The 26,057-nt window shown below is 41.9% G+C and overlaps 2 protein-coding genes across 2 annotated transcripts in view; one reads left to right on the forward strand and one right to left on the reverse strand.

The window, feature by feature from the left end:
- Nucleotides 1-20,616, reverse strand: LOC125236061 (prolyl 3-hydroxylase sudestada1). The gene is made up of 9 exons (XM_048142750.1): nt 20,010-20,616; nt 19,318-19,496; nt 12,130-12,417; nt 10,799-10,978; nt 9,650-9,808; nt 7,339-7,470; nt 6,080-6,233; nt 4,205-4,422; nt 1-2,242 (listed from the first exon to the last, which is right to left on the reverse strand). The coding sequence occupies exons 1-9, from the start codon at nt 20,245-20,247 to the stop codon at nt 1,952-1,954; spliced, it is 1,839 nt and encodes a 612-aa protein (XP_047998707.1). The 5' UTR covers nt 20,248-20,616; the 3' UTR covers nt 1-1,951.
- LOC125236062 (tRNA:m(4)X modification enzyme TRM13 homolog) overlaps nt 20,611-26,057 on the forward strand; it is a 7,423-nt gene continuing 1,976 nt past the window's right edge. Inside the window, 8 exon segments of the mRNA XM_048142751.1 lie at nt 20,611-20,808; nt 21,108-21,145; nt 21,760-21,950; nt 22,630-22,740; nt 22,743-22,823; nt 23,493-23,670; nt 23,673-24,139; nt 25,344-25,465. Coding sequence (XP_047998708.1) covers nt 20,659-20,808; nt 21,108-21,145; nt 21,760-21,950; nt 22,630-22,740; nt 22,743-22,823; nt 23,493-23,670; nt 23,673-24,139; nt 25,344-25,465 — 1,338 coding nt within the window. The 5' untranslated portion in view covers nt 20,611-20,658.

Genomic DNA, 26,057 nt, shown 5'->3' on the forward strand with positions numbered 1-26,057 from the left:
CTTAACCATGTTTCATGAAAATCGGTCCACTATGTCGCGGTCGGGGTTTTTTCTTAATTTTAATTTTGTGGTTATATTTACACGGGACCGACTATCTTTTGTTCCTCATCGCTTACTCGTTTCTGGTGGGGCCAGTGCCTTAGGTCCGTAGACATAGAAATATACCATTTCATCTCTTCTATCAAAAGAATAATTACAGGTCAATTCAGAATAGCTGGTACGAATGGATACCAGAGCTAATTAAACACTCGAGTTTGCAATATTCTTACGCACAACAAAAAAGAAATGGTGGCTCTTGACAGTTACAGGTGTCACATACAATCAAAGTTTTGTTCGTTCCATCCGTGCCAGCTTTCGGGAAACGATCTATAAATACTTAATTATTTTTTATTGCTACATATCAAGTTATCATTTCCAAAGTTTCGCTAAAGAGATGAAAACCATATTTTTCACAATATTCCTTACAATTAAATAGTTATTCCATTTAACTACAAACGCAGTCGCTTTCTATTGTACCTGTTAGTTTCAACCCTTATTTGTCTACATTAATGTGAGTGTGTACGGGAAAACGTCCCACTTTGTCGATTGCTACAAAACCGCTTTGTCAGTGTATTCATATAAAGATACAAGCAAATCCCACCTTAATGGTAACCGACAAAGTGAGACGTTTTACTAAACACACATTTTATTACAAAAATACGCACACCTATCTCTGTGAAAGACTAGCAAAACTAACCGCGCCGTCTATCCTTTCCTAACTATTACCGTGCAAGTGAGACGACGAATCGCGGATAGTTGATGCAAATGAATTGGTAACTTTTGTACGTTACACCATAGTGAAATATTTTGCGACTATGTCTTAAGCTAATGTACCTACGTAGTTCACTTTTACTAATGTCGATGTACAAAAATATTGTCAGAAGTGTCAGAATCAAAGAGACAAAATTCCATCAATGTTTCCTTCATTTTAATTTAAATCATAAACAACATTAAAAAAAGCGTTTGTGCATTCGGCTACGCAGACTGATATTATTGAACGCTCCGATATATTTGATGGCGACTATACCCTACTTGAACATGTTGTGATGTGACCGTGTATGAGCGAAACTATGTGAATGTTTCGAGTGACGATCAATGTGAACTTAACCTGTTACCATATGGTTAAAATAACCGACTATGTGAATGAAATCATACTTTTTCAAACCATCTACGTATTTTACGTAACTGACTGAAAATCGTGGCGTGATATACCATCGTTGCTTTTAAAAGTTACCAGACTTTTAAATTTCTTTAAAAAAAAGTTACAATTAAAATAGTGAGATACTTAGTAAATCCCTCAATTGCTACTTTTAACTTATTAAATATCAAATTCAACCAATAACAAGACACCTGTGACTCTCCCTATTACAAACAGAATCATAGAAATTTCGTCACTCTCTATACGTACATGTAAGTATGTTAACACTAAAAAGTGATCAGTAAGGGCTATACTAAGGTACTTAGTAAAGCCGGCAGCTACAGTATCGCAGTAGACTAAGGACAGTGCGTTGGAGACGGGCGGTACAGTAACTAAGGCCACGGTCTCTTGATACTTAGTGATACTAAGATACTTAGTAAATCCCTCAATTGCTACTTTTAATTGAACATTTGATTCAACCAATAACAAGACATCTGTGACTCTATTACAAACACAATTGTAGAACTTTCGTCACTCTACTGAGGCTATGGTTATTTTACAGAGGTACCTAGTAAAGCCGGCGGCTCCAACATCGCAGTATAAGGACAGTGCGTTGGAGACGGGTACAGTAAGTAAGGCCGTGGGCTCTTGTACTTAGTTATACTGAGATACTTAGTAAATCCCTCAATCGCTAGACTTAATTGAACATTTGATTCAACCAATAACAAGACACCTGTGACTTTCCCTATTACAAACACAATCATAGAACTTTCGTCACTCTCTATACGTACATGTGAGTATGAAAAAATGATCCGTAGGCGCCATGGTCATCTTACTAAGGTATTTCGTAAAGCCGGCGGCTCCCGCGTCGCAGTAAACTAGCGACAGTGCGTTAGAGACGGGTGGCACGGTGACTAGGGCCGCGTCGGGCTCCGCGTTGGGCGCGGGGTGCTCCTCGGGCGCGAGGTAGGTGGTGGCGGCGCCGCACACGGGCCGCGCCGGGAGCCCGAGGTACAGCACCGCCTCCAGGCGAGGCGACGCGTATTGCGAGCGCGGGGGCAGGAGCTGTGGAAGAGGGGGTGGTTAGATTTGGTGTCTGTAAAAGTGTCATCATCCTCCTTGCGTTATCCCGGCATTTGTCACGGCTCATGGGAGCCTGGGGTCCGCTTTGACAACTAATCCCAAGATTTGGCGTAGGCATTAGGTTTACGAGCGACTGCCATCTGACCTTCCAACCCGAAGGGTAAAGACCTTATTGGAAATAGCCCGGTTTCCTCACGATGTTTTCCTTCACCGAAAAGCGACTGTCCGTGTGACTGACTGTGAAAGTATTAAATATAGATGGGGACAAAGTCACACCTCGGACACTGGCGATCAAATATACTTAAATTCATGAAAGAGGCGTTCCTAGCACAGTCTAACCTCGTATAGGTGAACGCGTGCTATGCTTGTATGAGTGAAATATGACAGGTCACTGTTCGCGTTTTTGACAAGCGGTAACTGTGAGGTAACCGAGAGGGGGTGGGCGGCACTTTCAGCGGGGAGAGGGAGTGGCCATACTGTACGATAGTACCTACACTTTATTATACCGTGACAAAGTGATAAAAATATAACACTACAGTCGTTTTGTCAGTCTGTGGCCAAAAGTAAGCCCATTTATAATAAATAATTTTAAATAAAAAAGTACAATAAAAGCACATCAAAGCATTTTGCCCTGTAGGTTCAGGCGCAGCCCGACCTTCAGGCGCGCGAAGCGCACTTTTACATTTAACAGCACATCTGACCCAGTAGGATGGGGTCGGCGGCAGCACGACATTCAAGCGCGCGCAGCGCGCCTTTATATTCAGCAGTGCGAAGTTTGACTTTAAAAAAAAAAAGTGGCCGTCAATGGAACTTCCAAACAATGTAAACAAACGGCATCACATTGTTTTGTCACTGTTTCTCCTTGAATTCTCACACTACCTCATTAAACACCACTGAAACCATACATTACTGAAACGGTCCTATTATCGTAACATGCAAAACCTTATATTAATAACTTAATCTGGAGATTTCATTAAAAACTTGAAATGGTTTAAAAGTTAGGTTATTATGACGAAGCAAAATGACGTTATTGTTTCTTTTAAGTTCTACAATTGTCTATGATGGATAGGGTTGCGACTAAAGTTGAAGATATTGTAAAGCCAGCTACACACTACCCAACTCACGCTGTAAACCAACCACGTAGTGACTCTTTGTACCAACCATCATTGTTTAGGTAGGTAAAAAAATAAAAAAATGACGGTACTGACGGTTTCAATATTATTTTACTCGTTAACTGCTTTTCTTGGCATGTTCGCATGCCGTGTCGCGAACGCGAGTGTGGACTCTTTCTGCATATCGAATATCGCGCGAGTGTAGAGAGCGCTTAATCGACGTTTGGACATTATTTGACAGAGTATTTTCGCATCACTAAGAAATTCATCATTCAGAGACAATTTCAAAATGGCGGTTTGTTTACATTGTTTGGAAGTTCCATTGACGGCCACTTTACAATTTCCAGCCCACTTGACCCTGTAGGATCGGGCGCAGGCCGACACTTAACAGTGAAAAGTCTGAACTTACATTAGTAAGCTCACTTGACCCTGTAAGGTCGGACGCAATGCGAAGCCTAACCTTCTGGATGCTTCAGATTTTCGGCCTTTTTTTTTCTATTTGTCGATACGTTAACATGACATTACAGTGAGCTAATACGCCATGAAACTTAAATAATACATAACAACGTATAAAATTGGATAGGTACACAATATAACACTAAGTACATCACATTACACTCGATGATTACACAAAACCTCAAGCATTCCTTTTTCACAGCCGCCCATCGCCATGCAATCAGATCGCACTCGGGTGTTGACGCCATATTATTCTGTGTCTATATGGACCTAGTCTTCGGCCTTCCAAATAGCCGTAGCTTCTCAACTTTCAGTTTTATTTGCTCTACCGACCCCTTTTAAGAATACATGCGTAAATTGATATGAATGTACTCACAGTAAAGTCCCCGGGCGACCATTTCTGCAGCTCCAGCCGCTCGTACTTGGTGAGCGCGAGGTCTGTGCAGTCGTGCAGCAGGCGGAACCAGGCGGCGCCGGCGGCCATCTTGAGCAGCTGCCGGACGGGGTGCTCGGCGGGGAGGGACTCCGCGTACTGCGCGGGCAGGCGCAGGTAGCGCCGCTCGTTGCCCGGGCCCGCGCGCTCCCAGGGTAGCTCTGGAGGAAATATTACATTTAAACTAGAGATGGGCCGAATATTCGGTAAATATTCGGTATTCGGCATATTCGGCAAGATTTTCAATGTTCGTATTCGGCCGAATAGTTCGGTTACATTGCCGAATATTTACCGAATAAACAAAGTAAATAACTAATGAAGATTTTACGTATACCATTGCTTAATAAGCTCCTATTTTAGTAGCTTTCAAAGGAACTACTAAAAATGCGTCAAAATATAAACACAATTGTTTTGTAAAAACGTTAAAAATAAACTGTAGTTTAAGAGTTGAGAAGAGTTCAGAGTTGTTTTAACTAAGTTTTAGTTATCCACTAAATCATAAGAACATAGTTGAAGTTATGTATAATAATTAAATCATTTCATAGTTTTAAGTAACATTCGCTTTAAAAATAAGCCGTAACCGAATATTCGGCCGAATGTTCGGTTCGGTAAGAGCTGAACCGAATGTTCGGCCGAATATTCGTATTCGGCAAAGTCCATATTCGGCCCATCTCTAATTTAAACCAAGTCACAATTTCGTTTTATTTCAACCCCTTACTTGCCGACAGTATCATTGAAACTTGAGCAGTGTCATATGCTCTGCCTACCTCGTTTGGGAATAGAAGCGCAGTAACCATAAGAGTAAATAGGGGCCTTTGCAAGGCAAATGAGTGTTCCTACGTAATTTTGAATTCTATATCAGAGAGGTAAGGTTGCTGCGCAATTTCTGACACTCTTGTGCCTTAAAAACGTCATCCTTTTACACTTTCGCGACCAAGATCCCGCCTGGTGGGCACTCGTAAACTTTGCTCAGATGCAGAAGAACCCGCTAGGCGGGTTGTGGACATACAAGCGGGCTGTTATCAATTACGACAGGTTTCTGACCTAGTTCACCATTGTTTGTCTGGCAGTGAATGAGTTAATGTGTGTTGAAGGGGGGTCACAAAGAAGATTCGCTCGCGCTATCATCGCATCTCTTTTATTTACACGGCAACTACTATCTTTTGTTCGGTTATATCGCTGATAGCTCACGGCGTAGTCGCTTTTGGTGGGACCAATGCTTAAAAAGAACAGTAACCCTCACCTTCCTGCCGTAGCGCCTCCAGTAGACTGGTATAGTAGTCTATCTGCAGGAGATCCCGCAGGCACACTTCTGAGCGTCGCTCCATCTGCGCCTGGATCGCAGTAACCCTCACCTTCCTGCCGTAGCGCCTCCAGTAGACTGGTATAGTAGTCTATCTGCAGGAGATCCCGCAGACACACTCCTGAGCGTCGCTCCATCTGCGCCTGGATCGCAGTAACCCTCACCTTCCTGCCGTAGCGCCTCCAGTAGACTGGTATAGTAGTTTATCTGCAGGCAGATCCTCCATCTGCGCCTGGAGGCACACTTCCTGAGCGTCTGCTCTATCTGCGCCTGGATCGCAGTAACCCTCACCTTCCTGCCGTAGCGCCTCCAGTAGACTGGTATAGTAGTCTATCTGCAGGAGATCCCGCAGGCACACTTCTGAGCGTCGCTCCATCTGCGCCTGGATCGCAGTAACCCTCACCTTCCTGCCGTAGCGCCTCCAGTAGACTGGTATAGTAGTCTATCTGCAGGAGATCCCGCAGGCACACTCCTGAGCGTCGCTCCATCTGCGCCTGGATCGCAGTAACCCTCACCTTCCTGCCGTAGCGCCTCCAGTAGACTGGTATAGTAGTCTATCTGCAGGAGATCTCGCAGGCACACTTCTGAGCGTTGCTCCATTTGCGTCTGGATCGCGGCGCGGGAACGCGGCGTCATGTACGTCGCTTCTAACATGGTTTGCATCACCACCTGTCAAGGTAGACGAGAAAACATTATGTTATAATCTTCACAGCTGCATGTGATATAGGGAGTTGCCTATACAAGTAGGCAGTAGGTATATTCAAGGACTAATTGTAGAGCCATTTAGATGTTACAATAATTTTGTTATTTCGTAGTTAAGCTATCACGTGTCTAGTATACAATGAGCTAGAAGTGGATCTATTATAGTGGATATAACTATTTGGAACAGCTGAAACTTAATCCATCGTAACGAAATTTGAGAATCTGAATAACAATGAAATTATCTGTGTCGGACTGTTTAGTTTTTTTGGCTAATTGTTACCAATTTTGAATACCACACCTTTTTTTGAACCATAATCAATAAGGCCGTTTTTGGAAATTTTTGATGGGCTCTAACGTCTTTAAAAATAAGAATATCAAAAAAATCAAAATGGTCCGACACAGATAGAATTAATAATAATCTATGTTGAAAAAATCAGTGCTCTATCTTGAAAAACCAGGGAGGAAATAGTCGAGAGCGTTTGTATGGAGAATTGACCCCTCCTGTATCGTCTTAAAGAAATGCCGGTAGATGAACAAATGAATAAATAAATAAAATAAATATTGGGGACACCTTACACAGATCAACTTAGCTCCAAACTAAGCATAGCTTGTACTATGGGTGCTAAGCGACGATATACATACTTAAATAGATAAATACATACTTATATTATATACATAGAAAACGTCCATGACTCAGGAACAAATATCTGTGCTCATCACACAAATAAATGCCCTTACCGGGATTCGAACCCAGGACCGCGGCTTAGCAGGCAAGGTCACTACCGACTGAGCCAGATGGTGGTGTGTCTTCATTCGACACCCCTGCTGGGGTGTGAGTGGCCCCTTCCGCGCTGGGCGCTGTGGGGGCTGTGTCGGGGCGCGCCCCATCCATGTGGGACGGTCTGACGCCGTCTTTTCGTGGACGGCTTGGCGATCCGGTGATCGCTAGCCCTACCGCTACCGGCCGTTATCCAACCCCGCGACCCCTAGCCTGGTGATACCGTTTGAGCGGGGCCAGGTTCGGGGCCGCAGTGAAGCTGAGCCAGAGCGGTCTTGAACGCGAAGTGGTTACCGGGTCGCTGTGCGGCTTGTGTTGGTCCGGGGGGGCGGGGTCCGGCGGCGCGGGGGGCTCCTCGCCGCCGGCGCTGTGGAACCAGCCGTTGATGGACAGCCGGGGCAGCTCTAGCGACAACACCTCGCCGACCTGAACAAAGTAAATTAATTGACATTTTTACACAGGTTGAAAAAGCCCTACGATAAGCTTCAAAATTCTCGTATTATGGGTACTCGGGTCGGGTATTCGACACGAATAATTAAATTTAATTCATAATACAATTCGATGCATAATATGGAGAAGTGTATCATCTTGGGCGAATGAATTGTAAACGCGCTTGGGGTGGGGCTCGTAAGAGATAGTCTGACTATGTGAAGAAGTCGACTGGCGGCAGCCTATATCGTGCAGTCCACGTGACTTATGACCGCGTTCAATGGAGACAGGCTACTTGTGGTCGCGATCCTCAGCATTGAGGGAACGAGGAAAAAGATGATTAAATTCAATTATTCACTCCCTTTTTTAACCCCCGACGCAAAAACGAAGGGGTGTTATAAGTTTAACGTATCTGTCTGTCTGTCTGTCTGTCTGTTTGTCTGTCTGTCTGTGTGTGTGTCTGTCTGTGGCATCGTAGCTCCCGAACGGGTGAACCTATTTAGATTTAGTTTTTTTGTCTAAAAGCTGAGTTAATCGGGAGTGTTCACAGAACTAAATCAAGATAGAAGGAAAAAGTGTATCTACTTCGCGTGCGGAAAAGTTAAATAGCGAGCGACATTGTTCGCCGCGCAAGTCAGTCTGCTCCCGACCGCTGCCCGCGAGTGACATACAGTGAAAAATACAAAATGGGTCGGTATTCGATAATTAACTGTTCAAACACCACCAATAAAAGCAAGGGTGTTAAACAAAGTGTTTCCTATCATCGGTAAGTACCATTTGTCCTAAAATATTATTTATTAAATAAAAAACACGATTTTCCTATTTTTATCATCAAAACATTAGCTGACGTACGGCCGTCAAACTAGTTTTCCATTGCGGCTTTAATTTGACGAGTCCGACTTAGCGTGCGTTTAAAACAAGCGATATAAAAATAGGCTATTCAAACTGTCGAGACAAAGTGAAGGTAGATTTGTTATTTTGTTCGTCGAACTCACGTCGAACTGAAGAATAGTGGTGCACCACGGAACTATATCGTCATGTATGCTGCGATTTCCTTATTCGATTTAAATCGATTTTGCGAAGCAGTGGAAATTATAATTATGTTTTTATATTGTTATGAAACTATACATATAAAGTACGAGTGAAAGGTAAATTAAACTTTAAAATAGGTTACAGTTACGGTATTAACGTTGAATTTGTGGTCGGCAGAAAAACAAATACAAACATAATACGCTCTATATTTATTATGAATAAAAATAACTCAAAAAATGTGTTAATGGTTAATTATATTTATAAATTACTAAAAGTTGTAACAAATAACATGAGGATAATGCTGTGAGTACATGGTCGATTTTCTTAAAAATATTACGAAATATTAACTAGTATTAATACCTACCTACTAAAATCTTTGTTCCTGGCCTTAGGCAAATTATATACCTACTAGTGAATTGTTTGTCATCACACGAATACAGGTATATACTTACTTCATTTCACAACGAAGATGAACATCCGATATTTTTAACTTCGGCGGGCATCCCGCAAGCAACCTCCACAATCGATCGAATGGGTTACGCGGCGACAACGTTCCCATCACTAAAGTACACTCGTGACGTCATAGGCTCGACACAAAACGTTACACGCTCGGTTTCGCTGTTAATCGCCGAGCATTTTCCTTCTATCTTGATTTAGTTCTGTGGGAGTGTTCTTAGCCATGTTTCATAAAAACCGGCCAAGAGCGTGTCGGGCCACGCTCAATGTAGGGTTCCGTAGTTTTCCGTATTTTTCTCAAAAACTACTAAACCTATCAAGTTCAAAATAATTTTCCTAGAAAGTCTTTATAAAGTTCTACTTTTGTGATTTTTTTCATATTTTTTAAACATATGGTTCAAAAGTTAGAGGGGGGGGACGCACTTTTTTTCTTTTAGGAGCGATTATTTCTGAAAATATTAATATTATCAAAAAACGATCTTAGTAAACCCTTATTCATTTTTAAATACCTATCCAACAATCCATTAGGTTATTATTTCAGCAATTGATGATAATAATAGTAAGAGTATTATTAGAGGCCTAATATAGGTTGTTAACTGGGAAATCTAGAAGTGGTACGATTTAACAGGAGGTCTCATACAGCCAACTCTCCCCAAAATGTTAGATATATTAGTGACATATTATTTACCTGATGGAAAGTCTCCGGGCCCACTTGGAAGAAGGCTAACATATTGTTAGCAGGTGTGACGGAGCGCGCCACGTCTGTAGGTTTCCCGTCTTCGTCGCGCGCTAGCAGCTCTAGGGCTCCGCCCATGTGTGCACTCCAGCCTGTGTCGTTGTCTACATCCTGGGGAAATTAACTTTGATCATGATATTTATGATTATATTGTGTTTAGACAGGCCAGGCCCCGTAGTCGAATAGCATTTCTGCGACACGAAACGCCGCAGAAATGCAGTCTGGCTCTGTCGCGTCGATACGCAAGAGCGATAGAAATAGATTGCATTTCTTCGGCGTTTGCCGTTCATGCCATTCGGTTACGGGGCGAGCGCACCTGTCATTGACATATCAATACGGAAGTTTTAATACATAGTTATAAGAGTTGTAACTTTAACAGGCTTATTCCTAAGGTTTAAAACTAATTTCTCCGACATCCTTGAATTCCTTGATGGGTAAATTGTAATTGTAAAATAAAAATGTTCAAGAAATACATAGTTATAGCAGTGTATACTGTATACTGACCACATGGTCGTCTCCATTCTGATCCCGGTGTGGGGGACAAGTCCAAGAACACAGATATAAGATGAAAGCGACTCGCCGCGACCCCAGCAGATCGTCGTGGACTAGAAGATCGTTTCCAGACCCTTTAGCACAACTTGCCTTGTCGCGCGCGAGTTCATATATCAAGCGCGTCTTCAAGTCCTTGATATTTTGGCACAGACAACTTGATACTTTATTTTTGTATCATTTAATTAGCATTACCAGTATTAATCACTGTATTGTGTTTAGCTTATATACCTACAAGTTGTAGGAATAGAGATACGCTCATTAGTTCCATTATTACTTAGCCGTTAAGTGCGTCAAGCTTAATTTACTGTAGTAATATATGTCTTATCTATATTCTGTATAGTTCTCAGTGAGAGCGTCTTAGGAGGTAGGTGCACATCTCTTGAACTGTATATAACATACCTGAAATAATTTTGTTTGTGCTTACTCCTGTTGTTTCTCCAATAAAGAAAATAAAATAAGTATGGACTCGCGCGCGACAAGGCAAGTTGTGCTAGAGGGGCAGGACCGTATAGCTAACATTAGAGATCGGTTACTGCAGTGTATACTGACCACATGGTCATCTCCATTCTGGTCTCGCTGCGGGGGACAAGTCCACGGACACAGGTATAAGATGAAAGCGACTCGCCGCGTCCCCAGCAGGTCGTCGTGGACTAAAAGATGGTCTCCAGGACCGTATAATGAGCACGATGCTGAGACCGACGTCAGTTCGAGACCCGTCACTTCTGACACCTGGTGATTGAAATCATATTCTGTTAATCTTGTGAAACTGCCTAGTATGGAACATTTTGCTCGAAACCGTAAAGAGTAAACTCATTTAAAAACAGACAATAAATATGAGACTTTATCTGGGTAATGAGACCTAACTGTCGATGGCGCTTATGTCCCGCGGCGTCGTATTTGTATACGTGTAAAGGAGGAGCGTTGATCGAAACAACTTGTAAAAATTCTACCGCCAAGCGTGTTAAATCTTGATTCGTATTGATATTTTTTTCAGTACACTGGTGAATTTTATCTTGTCTCCAAATCCTTCAGAAATAACCGAATTAATTGAAACTTCAAAATTAAACAGCTCTACAACTCTAGTTTATGGTACATAGCCGTCAGTTTTTAGAAACTTATTTTAGATACTTATTTTTAAGGATTTGTGTTTTTTTGTCCATAATGGCATCACCGTCCATTATGGGGTATTTTACCTTAGGTTGAATGTATGATTTATTACTGCTATATGATCCTTAGGCTACGGAATATATAAAGAGATTACGTAAAGGTGTGTGTAACGTACAGTGCACACTACATACGAACATCACTCTTAACACCATAAGCGCCATTGACAATAAGGTCCCTGTGCATTAACCAATAATACATAATACTATTTTTAAATCATGCTAAATTGGTCATCTTAAAAGAACTCATCTGGTGATCAAAATCAAATGTTATAGTCGTTATTTATAAGATATGCAATTCCAAGATAATCATTGAAATCATACATCATAATCAATAGAGATGTAAAGAATAGAATAGTAGAGGAAGAAAAGAGGGGATTTGAAACGAGTGGCGTTAAATTGAACGACTGAACGTGTTTGGCGTCGGCCTGTTCAGCAAGAGCTCTGGATGTTAGGGATGGGGTGGGAGGAGGTTACTTAAACTGCCCAAGACAGTAAATGGAGAAATATGATTCGAGCCCTACACCCCAGCAGAGGGTAACAGGATTTAAAGAAGAAGGGAATGTTTAAATCCCCATGAGTTACGAATTCCTTCTTTGCACGTGTATCGTATGACGTTTTTCAGTACATAATATGGCCCTTTGAAGTTTACACTTGTCAGAAATATACTACTTTAATATACAACATATGTACTGAAAAGTATATTTATCTCCTTACCCAGCTCATAACTTCAGTCTTAAGCAGCTCGTGAATGCCTCTAATACTCCGCTGCCACGTCAAGCTGGCCAGGTCTGCCGTCTGATGGAACTCATATAGATCCATCTTCTTCCTCGACCAGTCTAATGTGTTCATGTCGTCCACGATGTTGTTGATCATGTCGGGGTTGGCCAGCAACCCGTGGAGAAGCCCGAGCCGGAACGGGGAGCAGGATAGTGTTACTTCAGGGGTGGACAAGTCTTTCTGCTCCGTCCAGTGGGTTTTGAATTTGTCTATTAGTTCTTGTGACTGAAACAAAATATTTTTTAATAAAGTTTTGTACAATATACAACATTTTTGACCAGCAGAAGTGGGAATACCCGGGCATATGTTAAGTAAAAAATGGTGCCATATCCTAACAGATTCACAGTAGTAATAGAATCAAGGAAGATTGCTATCAAGAGAGAATGCACTTAGAACCAAAATGTAGAACATATGGCCAGAAACTGACTAAAGTTGGAAAGAGTTAAAGGAATCTTTTTTTATTTAATTAGTTTGAGTAAAATTATATCAGAATCTATTAAGCTTAAAGCTGATACGTGCACATCAATGTCCTGTGTGCATGTCAATTATGTAACTGTTCAACTTTCGTATGAATATCGGTTTTTTAAAGAAACAACACTATTTTGTCTTTAGCTTCCGGTGTGTTTAGCCCGGCACTAATCATTTCCGGTAGCCATTACCTCACATTCTTTTCGCTCTCGATCTAGCTTGCGAACGCGTCGCTGCATTAAAATTCCCATTATTGCTAATTAAATAGTTAAAGTCACATTTTCCCAACAATTATCGTTAAATTAAGTTTAAACTCAGTGCTAGTCACATTATCAAAGTGGACAGGAAGAAAGCTCTGCTCCAAGAACAGTTCTGGGCTCGAGGAGACGGTAAGCCGGGCCCGCACGTGCGCCTTGCATACCAAGGCTGATGGTAAGCGAGCTGAAACCAACCCACTGGAACCTCATGCTAAAAGGTATGTGACATATGCACTGTTTTTTCCCAGTAAGTGTTTGTTTAAATCTCTAAAATTTCGAGTTATCTTTGTCAATTTCGTCTTAAAGATATTTTATTAAATTACAGTCCGCTCAATTAGTTCATCATTAAACATTTGGTCCTTCGAGCCGGATCCGTTGAAAAGTTACCTATTTTTAGTAAAATATCAAATTTGTCGTGTCGTAATATTTTTCTAATAAATTGGTGGGTAAAACTTTTAATTCTCGATTCGGTTAATGGCTGACCGGAAGTGTGACTTTTATAGTAGAATTTAGGTTGGTAGCAGTGTGACAGTTCGTTCAATCCGCTCATCTCGTTCGGTCGTAGTCTATGCTTTGGTGTATGGCAACAATTCGGTTGTCATCTCATCTGTCATTGTCAAAGTCAACAAGTTAATTTTATTGAGTAACGTAAACTGTTTATTTATATTTTCGTTCTCGTTTTTCGATAAATCAACAGTGATTATTACGTGAAAAATGTCGGACATTGATGTGAGCAATAGAGACGTTGACATGGATAGGGTTGAACGCAATTACGCGGTTATGCGGTTAGAGTTAATCTTTGATTGTATAGATTTAGAGGGTTATGTCGCGGCCGACTTAAACCCAATAGTTGAAGACTTTCATCGTGCCCAAAAGGCTATAATGAAGAAAACAAAGGATGTAAATACGGAGTTCTCGGTTACTGTCGATTTTGAACAAAAGGTAAAGTCAATCTTGACAAGGTTAAGGAAAGCTGAGCCTGTCATTACAAGCAAACATGAAACTGTTGACAAACAAGATAGTAGTGATAATAATTCAGCGAAGTTACCTAAAATTGTTGTGAAACCATTTGATGGCTCCTTGCACAATTGGTTGTCATTTAAGGAACTCTTTGATTCTTTAATTCATAAAAGGAATATTTCAAACATTGAAAAGCTGCATTATCTTATGACATCGTGTCAAGGTAAGGCTTTAGATTTGATTAAGAATTACCCAATTTCGGACAACAGTTACATGGATGCTTACAATGCTTTAAACAAGTTTTACAATAGAAAACGGCAAATTGCCTTTGGGTACTATGAAAAGATTTTACTTTGTGAACAGGTGAAGACCAAGTCTTCAACTGAATTAGAAAAAGTTCATCGTGTTTTTAGAGAAACATTACAAGTGTTAGAAAGATTCGACTTACCCGATAAAAACTTTATGTTATTTCATCTGTTGTGGGGAAAATTGGACAAGGCGACTCGGGAGGCCTTCCTCCTCGAGTTCAATTCCAATGAAATTCCAAAGTTTGAATTGCTACAAGAGTTTGTTGAAAAACAAGTCCGCGCTCTGGAAGTAACGGAGGTTAAGCCCGTAACAAGTGCCATTAAAGGTAAAGGCAAGGTAACACTAGTTGCCACACAACAAAATATATGTGTTTTCTGTACTGAACTGCATAACTTAGAAAATTGTAAAAAATTTAAAGTTTTAGACACTTCGGAGCGGTTCAAGGTGGTGAAAAACAAGGGCTTGTGTGTTTGTTGTTTCTCCAAAACTCATAAAGTTAAACAATGTCGATCGGATTGTCGGTGCAGTATATGCGGTTGTTCCCACAACACTTTATTACACTTTGGAAAAAGGGAACCGGCTTCGCCAGAGGCTGAACCAGCACCTCAGCCAACGGTGAGCGGTTTAAATAGCAAAGTGACTTTGACGTCGGTCCAAAGTAATGGATTAGTTTTATTTGCTACTGCTCGGGTAGCTGTTCAGGATAGTTCAGGTAATTATCAAATAGCTCGTGCTCTTTTGGACGGTGCTAGTGGTGTCAATTTTATTTCCCATGACTGTGCTCGAAGATTAGGTTTACAGGTAGATGATACTAGCGAGCCAATTACTGGAATTGGACTATCTGAAGTTGCACCTAAGGGTATGTTATCATGCTCTGTTAAACCTATTGGATCAGAAATGGTTAATTTTGACTTCCAAGCGTCAGTGCTTCCAGTTATCTGTCCGGAGCAACCATACTATAGAGTCAATACATCGGAATGGCATCACATTCAAGGTCTACCTCTCGCTGACCCTGACTTTGCGAAGCCGGGCCCAATAGATTTACTCTTAAATGCAGAGATCTTTGCATCTTCCATTTTAAGTGGTAAAAAGGAGGGCCGAAAGGGGCAGTCAAAGGCTTTGGAGACTGTTTTCGGATGGGTTCTGATGGGTGACTGTTATGCCTCTCGTACACAATCTTTCACTAATTGTCGGAAAGATTGTTTTTTCGTGTCGAATGCTTCACAATCAAACTTGTCGCTGTCGTTGGATGATTCTCTTAAAAGGTTCTGGGAACTAGAAAATATTTGTGGTCCGAGTAAACCTATCTTGTCGAAAGAGGATCAACTATGTGAAGATAACTTCCGTGCAAATTATTGTCGCACGAGTGAAGGCCGGTTCGAGGTACCTCTACCTTTCGTCGATCCTTCGAACAAGCCTACCTTTTCGCACACTCGTGAAATTGCAATGCGGAGATTTTTTTCGTTGGAACGCAAGCTTACAAAGCATGCGGATTTTCGTAAAGCTTATGCCTCCTTTATGGAAGAGTATGAGGTCAGTGGTCATATGGAGCAGGTTGCGCCGCCTGTCTCTAGTGTCGGGAATTTTAATTACATCCCACATCATGGTATTTTGCGCCCCGAATCTGTCAGTACACCTCTGAGAGCCGTTTTTGACGCAAGTTGTCGTGACAGCAATGGGATTTCGCTTAATGATACACTACTAGCTGGACCTAAGTTACAAACTAATATTTTTGATGTCCTTACTAGGTTTCGATGGCATAAAATAGTCTTTACGGGTGACATAAAGGCCATGTATCGTCAAATCCTCGTGCCAAACGAGGACGCTGAGTATCAGCGGATATTGTGGCGACCTTCGACTGACGGCCCAGTTAAAGACTATCGTTTGCGGACGGTAACTTATGGTGTGAAATCGGCTCCGTATCAAGCTTTGCGCACAATAGCACAGATAGCGGAGGAGACTGCTGACTCCTATCCTGAAGGGTCACAAGTGCTTGGGAGAGACATTTATGTTGATGATGTCGTGACAGGCGCTGACTCTATTGAGCAAGCTTTAAAAATTAGATCAGATTTATCTGAAATTTTGTCGTCGGGTGGGTTCCATTTGAGAAAATGGACCTCCAACCATAAAGGTTTTATCGTTGACCTTCCATCTTCTGAGTTGTATTCGAGTGATTTTAAACATTTTGATGAACTTTCGGATTTGTCCCTTAAAATATTGGGATTGTTATGGCGTCCACAAACAGATTCGTTCCAATTTGAGGTTGCAACACCACGTGATCAGAAATGTACTAAACGTACTATTTTATCGAATATAGCGCGCATATATGACCCGCTAGGATTCTTATGTCCTGTCACGTTTCACGCTAAATATTTAATGCAGGTCTTGTGGTCATCTGGGGTGCAATGGGACGATGATGTTCCAGAAGCAATCACATCAGAATGGATGAAATTTACCGATCAACTTCCGTCGTTGAAATCTGTCGTTATTCCCCGTCGCATCATCCATTCGTTTGTTTCATTACAATTGCATGGATTTTGTGATGCGTCGGAGCGTGGTTACGCTGCTGTCGTCTTCTGTCGTGTCGATGACACACAAGGCTCTACTTTTGTAGAGCTTTGCTGTGCCAAAAGTAAGGTTGCGCCTCTGCGTAAATTATCAATTCCTCGATTGGAACTGCAGGCTGCCGTGTTGTTGGCAGACCTGATGCAGTCAACACAAGAGGCATTAAAACCTCTCTATGTTGTTCAGGAAATATTTGCATGGTCAGACTCGACCGTAACGTTAGCTTGGATCAAGTCGTGCCCTTCACGCTGGAAAACATTTGTTGCAAATCGTGTGAGCCATATCCAGGATCTTGTTGCTCCTGATCGCTGGCGTCACGTCAGTACACACCACAATCCTGCTGATGCAGGATCCAGGGGGTTACTGCCTGAAGATTTGGTAGAGTGTGATATTTGGTGGAAGGGTCCGTCGTGGTTGGTAAAGGAAGAGAAGGATTGGCCTTGCTCACCTTTGCACTATCCAAGCAATGACTGTATTGTAGAGGAACAACGTATTTGTAGCTTACTCGTGACGGCCGATCCTAACTTAATTGATGAAGTCCTTAGCAGGTTCTCCTCGCTTTTCACATTAAAGCGTGTGTTAGCCTACTGTTTCCGTTTTTTACGGTCAGCTAAGGATGGAAAAGTTGTCGGATCTCTACAGTCAGCTGAAACCACTGCAGCTCTCATGTTTTTAGTAAAACATGTGCAGCTCACTTCTTTCAGTGTAGAGATCAATCAATTAAGGGAGGATCGTTTGAACGCATTGCCAAAGGGTTTGCGCAAGCTTTCATTATTCATTGACAGTCAGGGTATTGTCAGGGTGGGCGGTCGCTTGGCAAATTCTCCTATTAAATTTTCTGTCAAACATCCCATTTTATTGCCTCGCTCCCACCGACTCACTATTTTAATAATTGACGAATATCATAAAAGATTTTTACATCCAGGTGCCCAAACTTTACAAAATTTACTTGCGCAAACGTTTTGGATTTTGTCGCCAAAGCGAGCAATTCAGGCAGTGATTGGAGGCTGCGTGAAATGCTTTCGTGCCAATCCCTCTGCGGCATCTCCGCCGCTTATGGGAAATTTGCCTACTTTTCGCGTCTCGCAAATTAAACCTTTTTCGAGTGTCGCCATTGATTATGGAGGACCATTTGATATCGCTTTCGGTCGTGGCCGTGGTGCGAAAACGTACAAAGGTTACATCTGTGTTTTTGTATGTACTAGTACCAAAGCCATTCACATAGAGCTTGCTTCAGAGTTGTCGACAGAAGCTTTCCTCTGTGTTCTTAAACGGTTTGTCGCTCGTCGTGGTCGATGCAGTAACATTGTCTCTGACCAGGGTAGGAATTTTGTGGGCGCTAGTAACTATCTTGGTTCACTCATGAAAGGTGCTGCTGATGCCCAAGAAATTAAATTCTCGTTTAACCCTCCGGGTACGCCTCATTTTAACGGATTAGCTGAAGCCGGGATACGCTCGGTTAAGACTCACCTCGCACGGGTTGTAGGTAATCAAAGGTTAACCTTCGAGGAATTTTATACAATTCTGACTCAGATTGAGTCTATGCTCAACTCTCGTCCATTGACACCTCTTAGCTCGGATCCTAGTGATCTCTCAGCCTTAACTCCAGGCCATTTTTTAACTCTGGAACCGTTGTCGATTGTCCCAGAGGAAAATCTTGTAGATAAAAAAGTAAGTGTCTGTAATCGTTGGAAAATGATACAGAAAATGCATCAAGACTTCTGGCGTAGATGGCACGCTGAGTACGTCCATACTCTACAACAGAGGACTAAATGGAATAAAATAAATACAAACATTGTCGTGGGTTCCTTGGTCTTGTTGATTAACGAACAGACAAGCCCTTTAAAATGGCCCCTTGGGCGCATCGTTGCTCTACATCCCGGAGTTGACGGTGTCTGTAGAGTGGTCACAATTCAAACTGCTACTGGTCAGTACAGAAGACCAGTTGTGAAGCTGTGTCCTTTACCACTTTCAAATTAACTTTCGTCGTTCTAGTATTATCACTTAGTTTAACATTATAGTTTTTAAGTAGTTTGTCGAACTCTAGCACTATTTGTAGAGTAAATATTGCATATTTAGGTGAGCGGTATGTTCAACTTTCGTATGAATATCGGTTTTTTAAAGAAACAACACTATTTTGTCTTTAGCTTCCGGTGTGTTTAGCCCGGCACTAATCATTTCCGGTAGCCATTACCTCACATTCTTTTCGCTCTCGATCTAGCTTGCGAACGCGTCGCTGCATTAAAATTCCCATTATTGCTAATTAAATAGTTAAAGTCACATTTTCCCAACAATTATCGTTAAATTAAGTTTAAACTCAGTGCTAGTCACATTATCAAAGTGGACAGGAAGAAAGCTCTGCTCCAAGAACAGTTCTGGGCTCGAGGAGACGGTAAGCCGGGCCCGCACGTGCGCCTTGCATACCAAGGCTGATGGTAAGGTAACAATTAAGTTCATGTGAGAGATAGTGATAAATAAAGTAGTGTGTAAACTGGACTTCCAGCTGTAAATTTTAGTTACCTTTTATCCGAACCTAAGTAGCTAAGCATTTTAAACATCAAATTACCTTAATAGTAGGGTTAAGCGTAGGATCATCCATTCTATTAGCTCTAGGGTTGAGCTGTGCACACACCAGGCGCGCAGGCGGGGGTTCGCTCTCTATGAGGACGGAGTCATCCTCCCAGGCGGACTCGGAGTCTGAGCTGTAGTCCGAGGATGATGAGGATGACGATGAGTAATCTTGGTCTGCGGGAACATAACACAATCATCTTGAGGAATGGCAAGCTACTGTGGTAATTAAATAGAATGTAACACCTATAACATGACATGTATATGTTTTTGTAATGAAATGTTTCTTTTCACATAAGGATTGAGTTAACAAACAATACCTCATTTTTAAGATATCCCATGATAATAAACACAACAGTCATTACGACTCATGGCTTTCTTCCTTCCTATGGATGCATCTAAATACACTAGGGTTTCCTGCCCAATTTCAACATTCATTACTAAATTAGCCATTAATATTGTAATGATTTGATGCTTGGAACATTTTTAGCCACATATTGGGTTATCTTGTTTATGTAAACATTGATAATCGTAACCTACTTGATATCGTAAACACTAGAAGCCTGGAGGTGTTAAGCATTCTTTCAACACCGAATGCCTGAAGGAATAGCAATAGCAAACACAACAAAGCTGTTCGAATTTCCCGCCCAACTTGGCGATACAAAGTGCAGCCTCCAGGGCATCACTCACCGCCACGGATGCGCTTCACCTCGTCGGCCGAGGCCTGGTACGAGCTGACGGCGCACACGTCCGAGTCATCGCTGTCCGTGTCCGAAATCTCGATCACTGCCGTCGACAACGGCCGCTTGGCGGGCGGCCGCGGGCCCTCAACCTTCTCCTCGCCGCTGCAGCCGTCGTCGCCCGCCCCATTCGGCACAGCCGTGGAACTCGACGACGGCTCCTCGGTTTCCTTGCTCGGGGAACTCATTTTGGTTTACTAACACTACATAATACGAGAAAAACAATTGGAAACCGCAATGACGCGACGCCTAACCTAAAACTTTTGACGGATTGAATGGTGTTGCCAGCATTGATTTGATTGTAGCTTGGGTTTGAAATTGTTTGAATTTTCATAAAAATTGTATCAAATCTCCCTGGCTTGGCATTTAAGAATGCTGTAAAATGAAAATGAAACATTGTGGGACAATAGTTCATAGGTATTTCTGTTATTACTTGGTGCGTGTAAATATACAATAGTGCGAATTTTGTTATTTTGTACCAAAAAACTTATACGTCTATTTAATTTTCTCAAAGTGTTGAAAGTGTCATCAACCTTTTCATAACTGTCAAAGGTATAACCTCAAAAACTTCCTAATTTTTGTAAACAAACTGGTTCACCATGTCTGGTGAAGAGAAAACCGCCTCAGCTGCAACACCGCAGTGCCAGTTCTTCGTACAGCGCAAGAAGCGGCTGTGCCGCATGACTGTGAAGCCGGGGCGCCAGTACTGCGGCGAACACCAGCCGCAGCCGAACGCTGAAGCTGACCAGGTTCGTCACGTCATCAGCTCTAATTTTGGACTATTAGGCCCTCGTCCATTCTTCTACTAATGAAGGCCCTCGCATGTTGACTCATGTGTCGCTAATAGGACTTACAGTGCCGTTTTTTCGTGAAGTATTTTTAAACGAAAATCAACACTAAACTTCTCCATATGGATCAAGTTCTTATATTATACCGTTGTCTCCAAAATATTTTCCTTGATTGTCGATGTGATTGCTTTGATTAGGTAGATCACTTACTTTCATTTATAATTTTATTTATTCCTAAAGTTATGTTACTTATTTTTCAGACGGACAAGAGAATACCCTGTCCAAATGATCCTAAACAGTAAGTAATATTTTATCCCTGTACGATGTTAAATTTGTTTTCATTAATTTATAGGGAAAATGGAGTAATTCACACCTCCGGTAAGGAACATGCGAACTTTACCGCCGGAGCCATTTGCAGACGTTTCTGCATGATAAAAAACAAATTTTGTACTTGATCATTTTACTAAGTAGTCATTTTCTCATTTTCAGAGCATTAACTCAAATTGTTATACCTTTGTCTCAGAGAGTGTCACACTGCAAAATTCGGAGAAAAATCATAATTATTTTTATTTATATAATTCAGGCAGGCAGTTGAAAAAACAACTGATATGGCCTGTATCCTGATATCTTCTTCTAGGTTATTATGTTCGTCTAATTTGTTCTTAAAACTGTTGATGTTGGGTGCTGAGACTACTTCCTCTGGTAGCTTGTTACAGGGTGTGACTACTCTGTTATCAAAGAAGTGTCTGTGGGTTGTTGTTTGACGTGCAGAGTTTTAATGAGTGTTTCCAATAAGATTTAATGGAATCACTTTTTTGAGCATGATGTGTGGCATATGGGCCATTTCCGTTCATGTCCAAATTTAGTTTACTACAAATCTTATTGGCTGATTACTACTGTTATTTCTTCTAGCACCTGCTTCGCCAGTAAGCTATTAAAGCACTTAGCGATCTGCAACGCGCGGCGCACGGAGCAGCCGCCGTACATAGTGCATAACATCAACGCTCCGGAGACGGTGGACTCATGCCCCCGACTGCCACTCAGTTCGTACCCGAAAGATGCACTCGCTAATGTCATTGATAAAGTCAACCATTTATATGCTAGTAAGTATTTTAATGTGTAAATTGTTGCTTCTGAAATTGATACTTAAATAAAACTTGATTAAGGCAACAGCCTTATATTTCTTATTATTAAATCTCATTTTCAAACATGTCAATCAGATGCGTGATCAGATGTCAAACACTTTAACCCATTGTATGATTATGGACGAATCCGTGCGTAAAATTAGGTCATCTTTTTGTATTTTTTTCTGGAACGATTTTTTTTTTGCTCTACATGGCATAGCCAAGGTTCGAACACACGATTTTTTGACGCATCCGCACACGAGGGGTAGATGGTAAATAAATGGTACTACATGTGAAAGATGGCGGTTTATGTTTTACTATTTCGCTTTGAGTGTAGGCCTCCCCAACTCTTTCCAAACAAATTAGACATGCTACGGCGGCAAATTGTTCCAGCATTGAAATGCAGCTTAGCGAAAACTGCCTCTGTGCGACTGGAGCCGCAACAATGGAAGGAAGATACGCTCTTGTTTCTCCCGCAGACCTCTCGCTTTCGGTTCGGCTTCCATTCACGCGCGAGATAAGGTGGAATGCCAAATTGTTTAAGGAAAGTTAAATAGGAAATACCAGCGCTGCTAAGCTTTAATATCCGTCTGTTAGATGTATTTAGTTTTCCTGCTTTATTAAGATGTTTTACTAATGTAAAATATCTTCGTAACAGAGCATGTGGAAGGCCACATCACCCCGCAGCCACCTCAGCCGATCCACCGCGCAGTGCTGCCCGAATTCAGCGAAGAGGATCGCGCGGAGAGCTCCCGACGGCATCTTCGACAAGTTCCGCTTTACTGTGGGCCGCTGAGCTCGCCGGGCTGGCAACATCGCGCACTTGCTATGTGGAGCTAGGAGCTGGGAAAGGTGAGCACGACTTGGCAACGTCACATGCTTACTATGAGTGAAGAGGCGCAGAGAGCTCCCGACACCTTCGGCAGGTGTCCGCTTTACTGTGGGCCGCCGAACACACTGGGCTGGCAACGTCGCGCGCTAGCTACATGGAGCTAGGAGCTGGCCTTGAGCACGCGGTGCTCACCTTGAGCACGACTTGGCAACGTCGCAACGTTGCTATGAGTGGAGAAGCTAGAGGCTGGCAAGGGTTAGTAATACTGTGTAAGGTCGTTTCTTGGGCCGAGTAGAGTATCACTTGGAAACTAATTTTCCTATACCAAGATAAATCAAGATCTGTTTATGTCATCTTTGATAAATTGGTAGAATTATGGAATGAGAGTGATAGACAGGTGAAAGAAAACTTTTATCACGAATATTCGTTTCTGAGATGAGGATAGCAAAAATGTACGCTGTTGCTGCGTTTGTAAGATCCCCTTGTATATTGACGCGTAAATTTTAATATCAAATTTATTTAAATAAATATATTATTTAAATATATTTATTTATTTATTTATTTAAATAAATAAATAAATATATTTAAATAATATCACCTCTGTTAACGACGTTAACGTAAAATGTTAAGTCTCTGCTGCCAATTTAAGCTACGTTTGCAAACTACATAACAATTTATTTTATTTGCAGGCCAGCTGTGTTACTACGCAGCACACGCCTGGTGTGCAAACACCGGTAGCCGCGTACTGGCTGTCGATCGCGCCCCTCTAAGGCACAAGCGAGACAACAAGCTTCGCTCCACTCCTCCCACACATACAGCTCCCAGTCACAATGACACTGAAAGAGTCAATGATGAAGGAGTGCTATAAAAAACAGTGGCAGAGATGATGAGTTCCAAGATCAGAAAGACAATATTAGTGCAAATAAGGATAAAATCAATGATACAGATATTAAAAAATGTAATACATCTAACAAGATATCAAATAGTGACAATATATCAAGTACAGAAGGTACTGATCATTTAACTATCTCAAAAGAGAATGGAGAAACACCAAATGATAGAAATATAAGCAAAGCAAACAAATTATTGAATAGTGACAAAATATCAAATGAAACTAATTCTAATGTAGGCAATGAAGATAATGGAATAGTAACTAAAGAATCTGAAAATATAACTAATTCAAAAGAGAATGGAGAGACATATAAAAATAAGGAGAGCGAAGTGGCGGTGCGGATTCGCGCGGATTTGGCACATTTGGCTTTGGAAGCTGTGCCGGTTGTTATGGAGTGTGAGACTGTTGTGGGGTTAGCCAAGCATCTGTGTGGGGTTGCTACGGGTAAGTTTAATTCATCATTCACTTACCCTTCTCCCATTACTTGGGGTAGGCGCATCAGATCCTCCTCCATTCCTCTCTATCAGACATTACCATACTAATACCTTTCACTCTTATATCATTCTTCACACTGTCCATCCTTCTTTTCTTAGGCCTTCCAATAACAGATTTATAAATTTTCCCCTTCAGCCTAAGAGACATTGCGTCACTCGCTCGCGGTCGCGCGTTAAGTGCCTACCCGCTAGCAGTTGCCTCGAGGTAACAAGTGGCCGAGAGGCGCCACGCGACCGCCTGTGTAGTCGCGTGGCACGTACTCGTACCTACTAATCTTATGAGTTTTACGTAGTAACTTATATTACGTAGTAACTTGTATTTGTTAAATAAAGCGTATGTATTTTTCGTTTTGCGGGCAAGTGAAGGATCTGTTACGTCAGTAACTTATTAATAATCTGTGACTGAACTACATTTAGTAATTTTAAGTACTAACGAACACAGACCAACCCCTATAGACATCTATTACAAGACGACTCGCGGTCGCCAGCCTTCCTAGTATTTGCACTGATATAAGCGCGGGCGCTCGCCGTGCCCGATCAGTATCGACCAAGTAACAGACCCGAAAGCAGCGCGTGTTTTTCGCACAAAAAAATTGGAAAAGGGTATTTTGATGCCTTAAAGATGTCCACCTGTAGTGTGGAAAGGTAACAAGAAGCTCAAATTTAAAAACAGACGGCATTACATTCCACAAATAAGTCATATTTATAATTTATTCAGAGCCGGCATAGGTCAACTTACATTGGCCACTTACGCGTCAGTAGAGGGGCAGTCATACTTCTGTCCCTTTTCATCTGGCACGACTGCCCGCCGTCCTTGAAACGGCCAATCACAGCGCGCTTAACACATTCCCCGCCCGCTCCTCGCACCCCAAACACTGGTGACTCGTATCGCGAACCAAATATACAAGACTGCCACTCTATAGGAGGTTCTCTGTGACTAACGAAGCAACATTATTTCGTCGCAATTTTTGTTGTCGGATGTTTAAATTCTTTAACTTATCCTAGGTTTTTTTTTTGTTAGCTGGGTTGTATGGAGTATGGCCGGCACTCGGGCTGTAGTTTATTTTAGTTTACCTCTAGCAACCCTCCATACAAGAAAAAATGTCTGTCAAAATTGGATCGTAATATTTTCTAATCCTCAGCAATGTTTACAGATTACGCTTTGCGTTGTATAGCAGCCCCAGGAGTGGTCTCCAAGACCAGAGGTCTGGTACTAGCTACCTGCTGCCACCACCGCATCGAGCGAGCGCTGTACGTCGCCAACCAAGAGCTACAGGTAACAAGTATGGTCAAACCCAGTGGCCCGTTTCTCGAAAGGTACAAGCCTTGTATTTGCAGAACGTGAAAGTTGTGGAATGACATGCCTTCTGAGGTAGAATATGGGGTTCTTCAAGAAGCAGGTATTCAGGGTTCTCAAAGGTCGGCCGCGCATAAGTGGCTCCCTTGATGTTACTTATGTCTATGGTCGGCGATGACTGCTTCCCGTCAGGCGGCCCGATCGCTGCCTATATCATTAAAAAAACCGGCCAAGAGCGTGTCGGGCCACGCTCAGTGTAGGGTTCCGTAGTTTCCCGTATTTTTTTCAAAAACTACAGAACCTATCAAGTTGAAAATAATTTTCCTAGAAAGTGTTTATAAAGATCTACTTTTGTGATTTTTTTCATATTTTTTAAACTTATGATACAAAAGTTAGAGGGGGGGGGACACTATTTTTTTTACTTTAGCAGCGATTATTTCCGAAAATATGAGCATTATCAAAAAATGGTTTTAGTAAACCCCTATTGATTTTTAAATACCTATCCAATAAATATATCACACGTTAGGGTTGAAATGAAAAAAAAATCACTCCCCACTTTACGTGTAGGGGG

The sequence above is a fragment of the Leguminivora glycinivorella genome, chromosome 18 (genome assembly GCF_023078275.1).
Source record: "Leguminivora glycinivorella isolate SPB_JAAS2020 chromosome 18, LegGlyc_1.1, whole genome shotgun sequence".
NCBI classification, from domain to species: Eukaryota; Metazoa; Arthropoda; class Insecta; order Lepidoptera; family Tortricidae; genus Leguminivora; species Leguminivora glycinivorella.